General features: G+C 38.5%; 1 protein-coding gene across 1 annotated transcript; it reads left to right on the forward strand.

The window, feature by feature from the left end:
• The first annotated feature begins 6,260 nt into the window (after positions 1-6,260).
• LOC131786602 (uncharacterized) lies at positions 6,261-12,983 on the forward strand. The gene is made up of 7 exons (XM_059103658.2): positions 6,261-8,224; positions 8,930-9,052; positions 9,266-9,388; positions 10,052-10,162; positions 10,820-10,942; positions 11,421-11,474; positions 11,595-12,983. Exons 1-7 carry the CDS (start codon positions 8,056-8,058, stop codon positions 12,803-12,805), a joined length of 1,914 nt encoding a protein of 637 aa, XP_058959641.2. The 5' UTR covers positions 6,261-8,055; the 3' UTR covers positions 12,806-12,983.
• The last annotated feature ends 5,128 nt before the right edge of the window (positions 12,984-18,111 follow it).

Raw genomic sequence — 18,111 nt, forward strand, 5'->3', positions numbered from 1 at the left:
TGACACGAGATTTGTCCTAGTATAGAAGAAGACTGGAGAAGAGAGAATGTGGGCCCCGTTAAGGTATAATTTTGTGTCTAATAACTATATAACAATAAATTGTTCTTCAATGCTGTCTATAAATTGTTCTTCAATGCTGTCTATAAATTGTTCTCCAATGCCACCTATAACATTCCAATGTTAAAACTCACCCAAGTCCCTACATTCTGCTTCTTCTTGATCGTGAAGAACAAACAAATCCTAAGTTAAACCACACAGCAAAAAAAAAAAAAAAACCCCAAGCACTTCCCAAAACTACATTTTGTACACTTGTAGTATTTTGAGATCCAAAATTACTAACACCAAAGTACTGAGCCGCAATTCCGTAACAGCATAACAGAAAAATTACACAACTGTAAACAACAAGCCCAACTCAAAAAAAAAAAAAAAAGAAAATGGTACTGTAGGGCGGGGGCAGCTCTAGTGAGAACTATAACTAGTATAGAGGAAGACTGGAGAAGAGAAAATGTAGGTATTTTCGGTAGATCGTAACCAGAAAAAATCTCGATTTGATCGCTTGCACGGCCGCAAGGTATCAACGTTTTTCCCGCAAATGGTCATGGGCGGCCAGCAAAAACGCGCGCGAGTACTATTGGGATCGGCGTCTTTGATACAAGCTTTGTCCTTGTCGAGATTTCGAGTTAAGCGTCCCTGAAAAGCGTCGAGAAGCGTTTCCAAGTCCAACGGTAAGTGTGTATAGCATCTTTCTAACAACTAGTTATAGTTCTCACTAGAGCTGCCCCCGCCCTACAGTACCATTTTCTTTTGTTTTTTTTTTTTAGTTGGGATTGTTGTTTACAGTTGTGTAATTTTTCTGTTATGTTGTTACGAAATTGTGGCTCGATACTTTGGTTTTAGTAATTTTGGATCTCAAAATACTACAAGTGTACAAAATGTAGTTTTGCGAAGTGCTTGGGATGTTTTTTTTTGCTGTAATTTACAATTACAACCAGTAATTTCCTTTCTTTGACTACTGTTTACTTTCAGTTGTGCTGCGAGTCCTTCGCGCCCAATAACAGACTTGCCTCTGACAAATCCAGAAATTGCCGAGTCTTTCGGCTTTGTGCAATAAGCTTGATTTGCGGCGGACAAATCGGAGTTAACCGAGTCTTTCGGTCAAAATGTTAAACTTACACCGTCTTCTGAGCATCGGTGAAATTATTTCTGTATTAACTTCTGTATAACACAAATGAGTCAAGACAGCTTTTAAGCACAAAACAGCACTCTTCGCGCCTTTCACACTTTGATGGTCGCGTGGACTCCGACCGAAGAAACTCTAAAACTCTGAGAATAATCCAACATCAAAGCAAACGAGTTAGAAGCTCAACGTTTTCATGTATTTGATATCTGGTTATACTTTAATTATGCTGCAAGTTCTTTGCTTTAAGTTCTCACGTTAGCTGACTGAGCTGTGGACCCTCCCCCGCCTTCGATCGAGACTTCACACAACCGTTTCTCTTTTGACGGATTCTGATCACCTTTTAAACTCAAAACTACCTTTAATTGTTAGAAAGATGCTATACACAATTACCGTTGGACTTGGAAACGCTTCTCGACGCGGACGCTTAACTCGAAATCTCGACAAGGACAAAGCTCGTGTCAAAGACGCCGATCCCAAAAGTCCTCGCGCGCGTGTCTTTTTGCTGGCCGCCCATGACCATTTGCGGGAAAAACGTTGATACCTTGCGGCCGTGCAAGCAATCAAATCGAGATTTTTTCTGGTTATGATCTACCGAAAATACCTACATTCTCTCTTCTCAAGTCTTCCTCTATATTACGCGGGAAGTCCTAAGGTGCCTCCTCGGGTTTTTGGCCCTCTGGGGCCAAAAAACCCTGCGGGGGCAATTAAAGGTAGTTTTGAGTTTAAAAGGTGATCAAAATCCGTCAAAAGAGAAACAGTTGTGTGAAGTCTCGATCGAAGGCGGCGGAGGGTCCACAGCTCAGTCAGCTAACGTGAGAACTTAAAGCAAAGAACTTGCAGCATAATTAAAGTATAACCAGATATCAAATACATGAAAAAGTTGAGCTTCTAACTCGTTTGCTTTGATGTTGGATTATTCTCAGAGTTATAGAGTTTCATTTGTGTTATACAGAAGTTAATACAGAAATAATTTCACCGATGCTCAGAAGACGGTGTAAGTTTAGCATTTTGACCGAAAGACTCGGTTAACTCCGATTTGTCAGCCGCAAATCAAGCTTATTGCACAAAGCCGAAAGACTCGGCAATTTCTGGATTTGTCAGAGGCAAGTCTGCCACCTATAACATTCCAATGTCAAAACTCACCCAAGTCCCTACATTCTGCTTCTTCTTGATCGTGAAGAACAAACAAATCCTAAGTTGAACCACACAGCAAAAAAAAACATCCCAAGCACTTCCCAAAACTACATTTTGTACACTTGTAGTATTTTGAGATCCAAAATTATTAAAACCAAAGTACTGAGCCGCAATTCCGTAACAACATAACAGAAAAATTACACAACTGTAAACAACAAGCCCAACTCAAAAAAAAAAAAAAACAATAGAAAATGGTACTGTAGGGCGGGGGCAGCTCTAGTGAGAACTATAACTAGTCTTAACGCGATCATTTGAGGTCTTACATTGAGATTGCCTCGCGGGGTCAGTTTTAAGGATCATTCGTGTTCTGGGATCACTTGTAGTCCTGGGATGCTTAACAGAGCAACATGGTACAACTTCCATGTTATCTATCGCCACGGAAAACCTTTCTTCCCCTACACTCCAATATCAGTATGTATCTTCTCCATACTGTTCTTGGTACATTTCCTAAGGTGCAGACAAGGAGAATTTGTCTAAAAATGAAGAGCCTTTATAGTCTTTAGTTAATTTCATTTATTTTCGTGACTTTAATGTTTGATTTAGGGGTGGTACTGTAAGGAGAGATAAAATGCTAGTCACTCCACCACTCCTAGGGGTGGTACTGTAAGGACAGATAAGATGCTAGTCACTCCTCAAAGGGTCCATGAGTTAATTATTAGGAGTTTTTAATTTTGAAAGTAGAGTCTCTGTGAACAGTGAGGAGACGTGTCCGACCATCATCGAAAACCACAAAGTGACAGCACTGGAAACGTCTCTTAAATTTAAAATGCTAGTAAATTGTCTAGTCAAACAGAGGGACAACAATATCAGTGGTGTCAAGTATAACTTGATTTTGTGGTCGTTTAATGCAATATTGAAGATATTGATCATGTAATAAGGAGAACGTAATGTTACTTTGAATATATATCAAGTCTAATTTCATTAAGTGTTCGTTTTAACTTTTCTCGGCGGATAATAGTTATCTTTATCGACCTTGTCCAATATAAAATTTTTCAAGCTAGTGACGTGAGCAATAACGCTAAACACCGGTTGCGTGTAGTATGGGTGTAGTATGAAATCTTTGATAATTTCTTCCGTTTTACTTTGATTCTTAGTCAAAAATCTGCCGATGTTACCTGTTAATGAAATAAAAAGGGAGAACCAATAAAATGGGTCACCACATGCACAAGGTGACACCAACAGGGAGAACATCAGGGGGTATCAAAGAAAGGGCTTTTGGTCCATGTTTAGGGCGGGCATGCCAAGACTTTGAACTTACTATTTAGGGATAAACAATTATCTGCGAGACGCTCGCATGAAAGCATTATGGAAGCTTGTAATGGTGGATAGCCTTGAGATCAGTTTTATCGATGCAGACAACTTCAGACAAGGAGGTGAACGTTTTTCTTGCGCGAAAGTTCTGAGTGCGGAAGTCTGAGAAACAGACGTTCGTTTCCTGACTAAAACTAACAATAAATTTAGCGAAATCGACATATTCCAACCAACGCCCTGACTCTCCTTCCCAAGCCTTCTCGTTCTGTTTTATACAGATTTGTTATGAGCTTAACCTCTGGACACAAAATGTTTGTAGAAACAAAGGGGCAGATAGGTCGAAAGTGAGGCTATACAGCATAACCTGTAAACTCAAGGAGGTTTATTCAAATAGAGAGGCAAAGTGCTTAGGAGAGAGTCCAAGAGAGTTTATCCTGTAACCCTTAAAGTTTGTTCAAATAAAGAAGCAAAATAGCTTTTAAGAGTGTTGAATAAAATAGCAACAAATTTGAAAGAAAATGAAGTCTCCGTATAGGGAGGGAACATAGTTTCATTAAAAAATTTATTTTTAATCAACTATATTTCTACTTGCTTTTTTTAAACGAGTAGAACATACTTAAAGGCCGCATTCAATCTACACAAACTATTAAATAAGTATACAAAATTAAGTTAGTTCAAAGACAACAGGAACTTAAATCAAGTCAACAAAATGCATCAGTTCAAGGTGATTCCGTGATGAGAATGGAATAACACAACTTGATATGAACAATAGTGTTTGGGGAAGCTGTAGACCTGTTGTTTAGTGGCCTAGTTTGAGGCTTCCCCGAGACAATACCCTCTGTCCTTTGAACTTTCTCAGCTCAGATGCAAAAGTGGCATTGTCTCACACAACTGTCGGTTTTTCTGTCTTGAGGGCCTCCTCTGAGTTTTTATCTCGTGTAATGACGCAGTCTATTGATGGATTTTCTTAACGATATGCCTGTTAAAGATTCGACACTTTTATCGTAATTACCAGTATTGTATTTTACTTCACAGTGTTTTTGTCTAATTTGAAACTTCAGGAAAAAGAAACAAAAAATCCCGTGCCGTTTCCTAACCTTAAGAGGAAGATAATGTAAGCAAATAATAATATTGAAGAGAAAAATCATCTGAGCGAAATCTGGTTTTTTTTTTTGGGGGGGGGGTTGTTTTTTTTTTGTTTTTAAAAGATCATTTGAATCCCTCAATATTCTTCTACTAAGAACCGCCTACCGTAGTGCCGGGCAGGATGCAATTTCAACAGTCGTTTCTTTGACAGATTTCAACTTTCAGTGACTTGATACAGCTAATACAGTACCCTTTAATACACTACATGCTACCCTTCACATCAGTTGTTGGGTCAAACCATGCGGCTACATGTATCACCAAGAAAATGCTGATATATGAATGCACGTGCTCAATAAAGGAAGTACTAAACTGAAATTGCATTAAACTCAGGATCAGTTGCCCGTAGTTTGAAAAATGGATGTTTTCAGAGGTTGATGTCTATATGGAGATAAACATATACATTGTGAAACAAAGTTACGACGATTGAAATTCGCCTTAATTGTCATTTTCCAAAAACTTAACCTAAACTCCTCAAGACGTAGTGACACGTCTTACCATACCACAGCCAACGTTTTTCTTAAACTTGATGTTAGAACATTCTGCAAAAAACCCAAACTGCATGTAACCAAGCGAATTGGATATTACACCACACAAACGGACGAGGCTCTTTTTTTCCTTTTTGGTATCTAGGGAAGTAGAGATGAAAGCACTTAGCGTGTCATACATCTATAAAAAGTAATATCACCGAGTGCTCATGTACAGAAACTTGTACTCAGCAGATAGTAGCTTTCATAGTCCAACATAAAACTTTGGTTCGAGTAAATAACATAAGTAATGTTACTTTACTACTGTTGTGTGTTGTGTGGAACTTTGACCAACCAAAACTGAATCAAATCGTAACGCTTCAATAAATCAAATTGCAGTGACTGCTCTAATTTGCGTCATTCTTATGCAGAGCAATTTTTGCTGGTAGTATTTAGAACAGTCAACACTGATCGAAGGTAAATGACATCTATGAAGTTCTTCCTCCTGATATTGAAGCCCTTTTTTGTAATAAAGTGTTTCTGTTTCGGTGAACACGAGGGCAGAAATTTTGAGAAACTAGACGTTACTGAGGAAACAATGTAATTGGCAAAATATCCGCCCGAACAACTCAGTCCCGTGACTCGACGAGCTGATATTATTCATTTGAAGTAGGAGGGATCTTGATGAGGTCTTTTTCGCTCTGGTGAAATTTTGAAAACAAACAAGGAATGGAATAGCCTAATCTTAGAATGGCCATGCGGGACTTCCCTACATTTTAGTTTTCCAGCGTATCACTGAGGACCCAGGTGTTACAGACTAGCATGCAGGCAAATATACGTAAAAAGAGACTTCTGGCTGTCGCTGTTTTTCTCTTGCCAGCTCAAAAGGCTGCCAATTGAATATCATGATAACTTAATATACAAATATTTCATAGATTTGACCAGTAACTTCTAAAGGCTATGGAGATAAATAGGAAGATTGAGAAAGCAAAGTTTAACTAAAATAAAGGCTCTGTTCACGCAAATAAATGAAACCTAGTTTCAGCAATAGTTCAGATACAGTGTATTTATACTGTTTGAATTTATTTAACGGGAACAAGATCGAAGTTATAGTGGCAAAATACCTACTTGTCTATTTTTATCGACAAGAACATCGGCCGTAACAACAAAGAAATTTTCACATGCTCTTATTTTAGCATGTACATCCTGGCCTTGATTGCTAAACGTTCGACTAACATTATCTTGGGTGGGCGGCAAATAAAAGCTACAGGCTTTCACGGCGTTCGTACATGATCTGGATTAATGCCATTCTTGACTGATTCGACCCACTCGGCCTCAGCATCCTATGCAAACTTCCTGATTACCTAAACCCGTAGCTGTCAGTTGGCGGAGGGCTCGAGAAAATGACATGGTTCTTGTTAGTCTTTAACGTAATTGCGATGTTTAGGCATGTTTAAGACACGGTCTCCACCAGTGAATGCTGGAGGATAACTTGGTTCTTTAGTCTTGGAGTCTTAGATACTTCATTTGAGTACTAAGCACGTGCAGTGAGATAGTTTATCGATGTTTTCTACTGACCTACCCGCAAGATTGTAAAAACTGTCGATCTTGCAAGATATTCCCACCACACGGATAATGTACGTCACCCAATTTCAGTCATCTGGGATGAATACTATTTCACATATCAATCTAGAGTAAAACGAAGGAGAAAACTAGTGTTATTTTCACACTTTAATAGGAAAATGATTCAACCATGTCAAGAATCTTGAAAAAAGGCATGTCATCATAAGTGAAGTCCGATATGTTTTATGAAAACCTCCCTGGCTCTCATATATTGACGTTAAATCAAAATAAATTGAGTCAAATCTTGAAGTTCGAATGGGGCCTAAGTCGAGAGCCACCCTTGAACTTCAACATTTTTACGAAAAATGTTGCAGTAGGACAACAGGTACGGATAACTCAAATGTTTTTTTTTTACTACATCCAAGTAAACAACCTGAACCACAAATTTCTCCAGCCCCTCACGTCCGTTTAGCTCGCACTTTATAGTATCGTGAGTGGTGACAGGAAGGCTATGGAACTTGAGACACATCACATATACCAGCACATACGACAACCGTTCATTTCCTTCCTTCTGAGCAATTAGGTTTATTGGAGAATCTCTCCATCGCTAGTAAGAAACTCCTGACGTTACATTCACAGAGGAAATAGATACCTTCCAATTAAATAGCATTTACAATTGCATAAAAATTTTTGGTAATATTGTGGTCTTGTCATTCCCATCTACGTCAATGAATCGTACCGATCATGTATTTGCCTATGTTTTGAGTCCAATGTCGTAGGCGTTTCTTCATCCTCTTTGACAGACGTTTCTAATATTCCAACATCATTGTTGTGAAACAATTTTCGTATCATCCATGTTGACTCGCTATCATAAGTGTCTCACAGAAAAAGAGACCTTTTTCTACTCTAACCATTATTGTACACCAACATGTAAATCAAAGGAAAATTGAAGTTGTGACGATAGTAAAACCCAGACGACAAGACAAACATTCACAACATTCATATTTTCGGAGAGTGGCCATGCTTATCGAAAACACGGATGTTCGCGTCATTCAAGAGCCACTTCTTAATCTCTTTCAATTCGGCTAAATATAAGAATGAATTTTTTATTAAAAAGATATTGCTTTATTCTTTCAAAATTCTCTACCACGTAGACAATCAGACCACCCCATTCAAGTGCTATTTTGGAATTTGTCGAACAGCATAAAAAGGGAGGGAGTTTGAGCAAAAGGTACATCGTCCGATAGCGGTACAACCATGGTTAAAGTTCAGCGCTTCCTCGCTGTTTTACTGGCAGTTGTAGCTGTCGTAAATGCTGAAACCTTTGAAGATAATGCAGATAATCCTGAAGAGGTGGCAGCGAAATCAGAGCTTCTAAACTTAAATGAAGGTTTAGAAAATCCTGCTGATCAAGTAGAGTACAAAGGTATGAAAATTGACCTTTTCTTTAAAAATTTCTTTAAAAAGATAAGACAGTAACTTAATTCAGTCTCCTACAAATGTGCTTCCGAGACGAATGGTTTCTCACTAGTTTTAATTTCACGCACTATTTACAGTATTTTAATTTTTTTGTGTTGTATAAAATTAAACTGTTCCAAGCTTATAAATGAGGAAGGTGGGTGCACAAAAAATAATATTCGATGGATGAATTTTAAATCTTTTTTTGTATCGACAAGATGTAGATCTTACAGTGTAGTCTGTGCGAAATAAGAAGTCAAAAGAGCAGCCTTAATTTCAATTCGAGGTTTTTCTTTGAGTTTTGTGAGGCTTAATTGTTTTTGTACTCTTTGCTTCTTTACATCTGTTTTCCCGTTTTTATTATCTCACTGGACATGATGTACAGTTTCAGATTTCTATTCAGTGTGATTGTAACCGTTTTTTCTTTAAAGAACTTTCTTTCTAGCCTCAAGCCTCCCTTTTCAAATGAATATATATCTTAATAACTTTAAATTAACATGTGTGTATGCTAGACTAAGAATGATGGAGTAACCTCGACCACAAGTTTCTCAAATAATAGTGATTATACATTCCACAATCAACCACTCAATCAATCAATGAGGTAATCGGTTGAGAGTGCAATCAATGAGTCATTCAGTCACTCATCCATGTTAACAACTTGATACTCATTCAGCCGAAGACAGCGAAGAAGCGGAAGAAGAACAACTAGAAGATGCTCCTATCGAACGAGACACCATGAAAGAAGAAACTCTATACGAGGCCACCGAGGATGACACTCAGAAGGAGAGTGACCCAGGTGGGGTAAAACACCTTTCTAAAACTAAAGCACGACTTAGGCAAAAAAGATGTTGGAACTATTCTCTTGATGGGAGAAATCTTAAATTCATTTTTCCGATTACATCATGCCACTGAAATTTCTCTTCAATCGCTAAGTTTAAAATATACCATTTTGCTTCGTTTCTATCAATCATTCGATCAGTGATTTCTATAAATATAACTACTCTTTCAGGCGAAGACAGCGAAGAAGCGGAAGAAGAACAACTAGAAGATGCTCCTATAGAACAAGATACCATGAAAGACGAAATTTCATACGAAGCTACTGAGGATGATACTCAGGAGGAGGGTGACCCAGGTGGGGTAAAACACGCTTCCAAAACTAAATCATGATGTTGGCAAAAAAGACGTTGAAACTATTCTTTTGATGGGAAAAATTATAGTTGCTAACTATATCCGTTGCTAAAGGAAAAACATAAATTATTTACACTTGACTTTTAAGAGTTCTTGTGAAGTTGACGTTTCATATTTGTGTAATTACGTTAAACGTATAGTACTTTTACAAAAAACAAAATTCCCCTGGTTGGAATGAGGAGGTCATCAATATCTCAAAATGTTACCCCATGAGTCAACGATTCTACGGACATGTACGTTCATTTAAAGTATCCCTCGCAAGTAGTTCGTTGAAGTTGTACTTCTGCCATGAAAAACAAAAACTGGGAGGTGCATTCATGTACAACACGGTTTCCTTGAATCACAATGACTACATTGCAAGCGTAACAATTGACAAATAACCTCCACTAACCAAACATCGCAGCTATTAATGAAAATAATACATTTAGTCTCAAATGTTTTCTGAAGATAAGCTTTGATATTCAGCTTTATCAACTCAGTTAATAAAACTAAATTATCTAGAGATATAGAAAGCCTTAAGGAGCCATACTGATTGATACCTCGTGTTCTTTTTAACATCTATTTTGCGTTTCTGTACGTTCATGTTAATAACTTAGCACTCTTTTAGCCGAAGACAGCAAGGAAGCGGAAGAAGAACAACTAGAAGATGCCACTATGGAACAAGACACCGTGAAAGATGAAACTTCATACGAGGCTACTGAGGGGGAGAGTAACCCAGGTGGGGTAAAACACCTTTCCAAAACTAAAGCATGATGTTGGCGAAAAAGATGGTGACACGATTCTTCTGATGGGGAAAATCATAGTTGCTAACTATATCCGTTGAAAGGGAAAAACATAAATTATTTACACTTGACTTTTAAGAGTTCTTGTGAAGTTGACGTTTCATATTTGTGCGATTACGTTAAACATATAGTGCTTTTACAAAAACAAAATTCGCCTGGTTCGAATAAGGTCATTAATATCTCAAAATATAACCCCATAAGTCAATGATTCTACGGACATGTACCTTCATTCAAAGTATCCCTCGCAAGTAGTTTGTGGAAGTTGTACTTCTGACATGAAAAACAAAAACTGGGAGATCATTCATGCACAACACGGTTACCTTGAATCACAATGGCCACATTGCAAGCGGAACAATTGACAAGTAACTTCCACTAACCAAACATCGCCGTTATTTATGAAAATAGTATATATAGTCTCAAATGTTTTCTGAAGATAAGCTTTGATATACAGCTTTATCAACTCAGTTAATAAAACTAAATTATCTAGAGATATAGAAAGCCTTAAGGAGCCATACTGATTGATACCTCGTGCTCTTTTTAACATCTATTTTGCGTTTCTGTACGTTCATGTTAACAACTTAATACTCTTTTAGCCGAAGACAGCGAAGAAGCGGAAGAAGAACAACTAGAAGACGCTCCTATAGAACAAGACTCCATGAAAGAAGAAACTTCATACGAAACTACTGAGGATGACACTCAGGAGGAGAGTGACCCAGGTGGGGTGAAACACCTTTCTAACACTAAAGCATGAAGTAGGCGAAAAAGATGTTGAAACTATTCTCTTGATGGGAGAAATCATAGATTCATTTTTAGGATTACATCATGCCACTGAATTTTCTCTTCGATCGCTAAGTTTAAAATGTACCATTTTGCTTCGTTTCTATCAATCATTCGATCAGTGATTTCCATAAATATAACTACGACCACGAATGTCCTGTAGCTCACGAGAGGAGTTTATGAATTGGAATACGCCTAATTTTCCGTTGGAGAACTGGGATTTAAGGCTGGGAATTTCATGGAATAGTTTGCTAGAAACCCGGTTCGATTATCTAATTTTTTGGCAATATTTTCCATTTTCTTCAGAGGATAATATTACCGAGACAATTAATAATAATTTTTAAGGATTTGATGTTCTAGTCTAGAAACAATTCGATATATTGTGGATGAGAAATTTTTTCTTTAAATTCCCAACAGAAAACAGTGAAGAAAACGAGGAATTGGCCGAAGAGCAAGATGAAGACTATTCAGGTAAAAATTACAATCCAAAAATGTATCTTCACAACTTGTGAATCACACCAATTACTTTACTCCTTCTTGAGCAATTATTGTTTGCATAACGAACTACTCGCTCCTTCTTCGTTTCATTAGATTCAGACCGAGAAGAGGATTTCTTAGACATGCCAAAGGAAGACATTGCTTATCGTCCTCCCCTGAGGTGTGGTCTGCGTCCCTACAACCCAAAGACTCACAAATGCTGCATCTACGGAATACTGCGTAAGGTGGTTTCGAGATATGCATCTTGCCCTCGTCCTCCCCCGAAGTGTGGTCTGCGTCCCTACAACCCAAAGACCCACAAATGCTGCATCCGCGGAATACAGCGTAACGTCGTTCCGAGATATGTATCCTGCCCTCGTCCTCCCCCGAAGTGTGGTCTGCGTCCTTACAACCCAAGGACCCACAAATGCTGCATCTACGGAATACAGCGTAACGTCGTTTCGAGATATGCATCTTGCCCTCATCGTCCCCCGAAGTGTGGTCTGCGTCCTTACAACCCAAGGACCCACAAATGCTGCATCTACGGAATACAGCGTAACGTCGTTTCGAGATATGCATCTTGCCCACGTCCTCCCCCGAAGTGTGGTCTGCGTCAATACAACCCAAAGACCCACAAATGCTGCATCCGCGGAATACTGCGTAACGTCGTTCCGAGATATGTATCCTGCCCTCGTCCTCCCCCGAAGTGTGGTCTGCGTCCTTACAACCCAAGGACCCACAAATGCTGCATCTACGGAATACAGCGTAACGTCGTTTCGAGATATGCATCTTGCCCTCATCGTCCCCCGAAGTGTGGTCTGCGTCCTTACAACCCAAGGACCCACAAATGCTGCATCTACGGAATACAGCGTAACGTCGTTTCGAGATATGCATCTTGCCCTCATCGTCCCCCGAAGTGTGGTCTGCGTCCTTACAACCCAAGGACCCACAAATGCTGCATCTACGGAATACAGCGTAACGTCGTTTCGAGATATGCATCTTGCCCTCATCGTCCCCCGAAGTGTGGTCTGCGTCCTTACAACCCAAGGACCCACAAATGCTGCATCTACGGAATACAGCGTAACGTCGTTTCGAGATATGCATCTTGCCCTCGTCTTCCCCCGAAGTGTGGTCTGCGTCAATACAACCCAAGGACCCACAAATGCTGCATCTATGGAATACTGCGTAAAATCGTTTCGAGATACGCATCTTGCCCTCGTCCTCCCCCGAAGTGTGGTCTGCGTCCCTACAACCCGAAGACCCAGAAATGTTGTGATCGTCGAATAATTGTTTCCATATATGGTAGTTGCCCTCTGAAGTACTAGTGGTTTCTTAAAATCCAGTGATCTACAAGGTACCTTGACCAGAGAGTCAACGAATTTTTCCTCGTGAGAGTTTACATAAAAAGTAACAAAATGGGTAAAGCTGCACTACTTAAAGTAAAACTTATGAGCAATTAATATGCTAATCTAACGACGATGCTCATGTTAAAGACATTTATGTAATGTTCGGTTGAAATAAACTTAAATGCTTTCCTCATTAATGTGTTGTTGCTGTCATAGAAATGAGGGGTTTCCCCATCAAATTTTGCTTGCACAATTTCCCTAGAATCCTTCCTTCGTCTCGTTACTCACGTCATTTCGTTTTTACATGCAGCTCTGAATTTGTAGCTGCCTTAAGGTTTAGCTTTCCTTGGTCTATAAGCGTGTGAACATTAAATGGCCGAGAAATTAACCTCAGCACTAACCTGGTAGAGATCACTAACCTGGTTCTAGTCCTTCTCTTCTGGTCCTTTGTTAGCGAGCAAAGACAAGTTATGCTATTAACTGAACATGGCTGAACACAGTTTTGAGTGCGTCGTGGTTTTCAATTGATGGGAGACATCGTGCTAAGAGTCAAACAATAAAAAAAAATATCCCTTACACAAGAATGACTCAATTTTAGTTTCATGTGGGTTGTTTTTCCTTGAAAACTATATATATATCAATCTGAAGCTTAAAAATGTGGAATCAGAAGAAATGATTACCTTGAAGAATAAACTACACAGTGGAAATCAGCGGTTGATGGAGTGCGAAAACGTGCGAGGCTTTTTCAACAATCCGATCGGTTTTCGAGGAAATCATCATTGAACACGGCAGAGGGAGAAGTATTTGCACACCAGTAGCTATCGCGGTCAAACCGCCACCTAATAAAACACGAGCTTCAGAGCTTCGGACTCCTAAAGATTCTAAATAAAAATAGCATTTTGTGATTCGAGGAAGATGTGTTATGTGCAGTCAACTCTCAAGTCGTAAAAGGGAAAGAGAGGTCTAAGAAAAAAAAGCGCTAACCAGCGTAAGAGCAGAGAAGAAGGGAAAAACTAAAGGCGAAATCAGCGGCCAAATCGATCAACCGGCGATCCCAAATACAACAAAACGTGGCGATGAATTTACTCGGGTCTCTAAAAGGTTTTTTTATCCACCGTCAAACCTCTTTCAACAAAATATACCTATCATTGTAACTGGAGTCCCTTTGATAAACTTTGTCGCGAAAAAGCAGAGGAGTAGCTTACCCTCAATGTCCTTAATGTGACAAAAACAACTTTTAGCTCTATATAAATTAATCTCAAGAACAGTTTTTCCTCGACATCTCACTAACATTTAGTGATCTTAAATTATTTTTCCACCAAACTGCAAAGAAATATTTTAGCTGAAGAATGAGTGAAGACAGTTTTTCTCGCAAAATTCGGCCCCTGAAGGTCTGTAAAATCTTAACGCGATCATTTAGGGTCCTACATTGAGATTGTCTCGCGGGGTCAGTTTTAAGGATCATTCGTGTTCAGGGATCATTTGCAGTCCTGGGATGCTTAACAGAGCGGCATGGTACAACTTCCATGTTATCTATCGCCACGGAAAACCTTTCTTCCTCTACACATCGATATGTATATTCTCCATACTGTTCTTGGTACATTTCCTAAGGTGCAGACAAAGAGAATTTGTTTAAAAATGAAGAGCCTCTTTGGTCTTTAGTTAATTTACTTTATTTTCGTGACTTTCATGTCTGACTTAGGGGTGACATTGTAAGGAGAAATTAGATGCCAGTCACTCCTCAAAGGGTCAATGAGTCAATTACTTGGAGTTTTTAATTTTGAAAGTAGAGTCTCAGTGAGCAGTGAAGAGACGTGTCTGACCATCATAGAAAACTACAAAGTGACAGCACTGGAAACGTCTCTCAAATTTAAAATGCTACTAAATTGTCTAGTCAAACGGGAGAACAACTATATCAGTGGTGTCAAGTATGATTTGATTTTGCAATCGTTCACTAAAACATTATTGATCATGTAATAAGGAGAACGTGATGTTCCTTTGTCTAATATCAGTGAGTGTTCGTTTTAACTTTTCTCGGCGGATATTAGCTGTTTTTGTCGACCTTGTCCAATATAAAATTTGCAAGCTTGTGACGTGAGCAATAATGCTAAACACCGGTTGAGTGTAGTATGGAACTCTTGGTCTTGTTCTGTAGAACTGAAGCATAAGTGCATGAAATTTCTTCTTCTGCTCGCATGGATTGTAGAATCGAATCGAAACTGCTGTGATTGTATAAATTTATGCTTCACTAATTTAATTAAAAGTTACCACCTAAATGAACGATAAGCCAGAGGTTTAGATTACCGACTGAAAAAAAAAAAGAGCAAATCAGTGGACGACTGTAATATGTCATTTGATGATGAGGGAGGGAACTTGATTTAATATTTGATAATTTCTTCCGTTTCACTTTGTTTCTTAGTCAAAAATCTGCCGATTTTATGTGTTAATGAAATGATATACAAAGGGAGAGCATCAGGGGACAAAGAAAGGGCTTTTTGTCCATGTTTAAGGCGGGCATGTCAAGACTTTAAAAGTACTATTTATGGATAAACTATTATCTCAGACGCTCGCAGGAAAGCATTATGGAAGCTTTGTAATGGTGGATAGCCTTGAGATCAGTTTTATCGATGCAGACAACTTCAGAAATTGAGGGAAATCGTTTTTCTTGCGCGAAAGATCTAAGTGCAGAAGTCTGAGAAACATGCAGACGTTTGTTTCCTGACTAAAACTAATAATAAATTTAGCGAAATCGACATATCCCAACCAACGCCCTGACTCTCCTTCCCAAGCCTTCTCGTTCTGTTGTATACAGATTTGTTATGAGCTTAACCTCTGGACTCAAAATGTTTGCAGAAACAAAGAGGCAGATAGATCAAAAGTGAGGATAACATAGAACATAACCTGTAAACTCGAGGAGGTTTATTCAAATAAAGAAGCAAAGTGGTCGAGAGAGAATATAATTTGTAAACTCAAGAGGTTCGCTCCAACAAAGAGACAGATTGGTAAGAGTGTTGATTAAAATGACAACAAATTTGAAAGAAAATCTCCATACAGGAAGGGAATATAGTTTCATTAAAAAATGTATTTTTTAACAGTTTGAGTAGCTTTGGTTTAAAATAGGTCAGCATTAAATCGGCTATATTTCTACTAGTTTATTTAAAAGGAGTAGAACATACTTAATGGCCGCATTCAATCTACACAAACTATTAAATAGGCATACAAAATTAAGTTAGTTAACTTAATTAAGTTAATTGATTTGAACAATGGTGTTTGGGGAAGCTGTAGACCTGTTGTCTGGTGGCCTAGTTTGAGGCTTCCCCGAGAAAATACCCTCTGTCCTTTGAACTTTCTCAGCGTAGTTGCAAAAGTGGTATTGTCTGGCACAACTGTCGGTTTTTCTGTCTTGAAGACCTCCCCTGAGTTTTTATCACGTCTAATGACGCAGTCTATTGATGGCTTTGCTTAACGATATGCCTGATAAACATTCGACACTATTATCGTAATTACCAGTACTATATTTTACTTCACAGCTCTTTTGTTTAATTTAGAACTTCAGGAAAAGAAAGGAAAAATCCCGTGCCGTCTCCAAACCTCAAGAGGAAGATAATGTAAGCAAAGAAATAATTTTGAAGAGAAAAGTCATCTCAACGAGATCTGTTTTTTTTTTAATTTTTTTTTTTTTGTTTTCGAAACGATAATTTGAATCCCTCAATATAGATTCTTTTACTAGGAACCGCCTACCGTAGTGCTGGGGAGGATTCAATTCCAACGGTCGTTTCTTCGACAGATTTCAACTTAGAGTGACTTTTAATACAGTTAATACAGTACCCTTCAATACACCATATGTTACCCTTCACATCAGTTGTCGGGTCAAACCATGCGGCTACTTCAATACGCTAAAATATTACCAAGAAAATGCGGATATATGAATACACATGCTCAATAAAGGAAGTACCAAACTGAAATTGCATTAAACTCATGATCATGGATGTTTTCAGAGGTTGATGTCTATATGGAGATCTACATATATACTGTGAAACAAAGTTACGATGATTGAAATTCGCCTTAATTGTTATTTTCCAAAAACTTGACCCAAACTCCTCAAGGCGTAGTGACACACGTCTTACCATACTGCAGCGAACGTTTTTCTCAAATTTGATGTTAGAGACATTCTGCAAAAAACCCAACCTGCATGTAACCGAGCGAATTGGATATTACACCACACAAACGAACGAGGCTCTTTTTTTCCATTTTCATAGGATGTAAGCGTATCTAGAGAAGTAGAGATGAAAGCACTTAGCGCGTCATGCATCTATAAAAAGTAATATCACCGAGTGCTCATGTACGGAAACCTGTTCTCAGCAGATATTAGCTTTCATAGTCCAACATAAAACTTTGGTACGAGTGCATAGCACAAGTAATGTTACTTTACTACTGTTATGTGTTATGTGGAACTTTGACCAACCAAAACTGAATCAAATCGTAACGCTTCAATAAATCAAATTGCAGCGACTGCTCTAATTTGCGTCATTCTTATGCAGAGCAATTTTTACCGGTAGTAATTAGAACAGTCAACACTGATCGAAGGTAAATGACATCGATGAAATTCTTCCTCTTGATATTGAAGCCCTTCTTTTGTAATAAAGTGTTTCTGTTTCAGTGAACACGAGGGCAGACATTTTGAGAAACTAGACGTTACTGAGGAAACAATGTAATTGGCAAAATATCCGCCCGAACAACTCAGTCCTGTGACTCAACGAGCTGATATTTGTCATTTGTAGTAGGAGGGATCTTGATGAAGTATTTTTCGCTCTGGTGAAATTTTGAGAACAAACAAGGAATGGAAAAGCCTAATCTTAGAATGGCCATGCGCGACTTCCGTACATTTTAGTTTTCCAGCGTATCACCGAGGACCCAGGTGCTACAGACTAGCATGCAGGCAAATATACGTAAAAAGAGACTTTTGACTGTTACTGTTTTTCTCTTGCCAGCTCCAAAGCCTGCTTATTGAATATCATGATAACTTAATACACAAATATTTCATAGATTTGACCAGTAACTAAAGGCTATGGAGATAAATAGGAAGATTGAGAAAACTAAAATGAAGGCTCTGTTCACGCAAATAAATGAAACCTAGTTTCAGCAATAGTTCAGATACAGTGTATTTATACTGTTTGAATTTATTTAACGGGAACAAGATCGAAGTTATAGTGGCAAAATACCTACTTGTCTATTTTTATCGACAAGAACATCGGCCGTAACAACAAAGAAATTTTCACATGCTC

Source organism: Pocillopora verrucosa, chromosome 2 (genome assembly GCF_036669915.1).
Source record: "Pocillopora verrucosa isolate sample1 chromosome 2, ASM3666991v2, whole genome shotgun sequence".
NCBI classification, from domain to species: domain Eukaryota; kingdom Metazoa; phylum Cnidaria; class Anthozoa; order Scleractinia; family Pocilloporidae; genus Pocillopora; species Pocillopora verrucosa.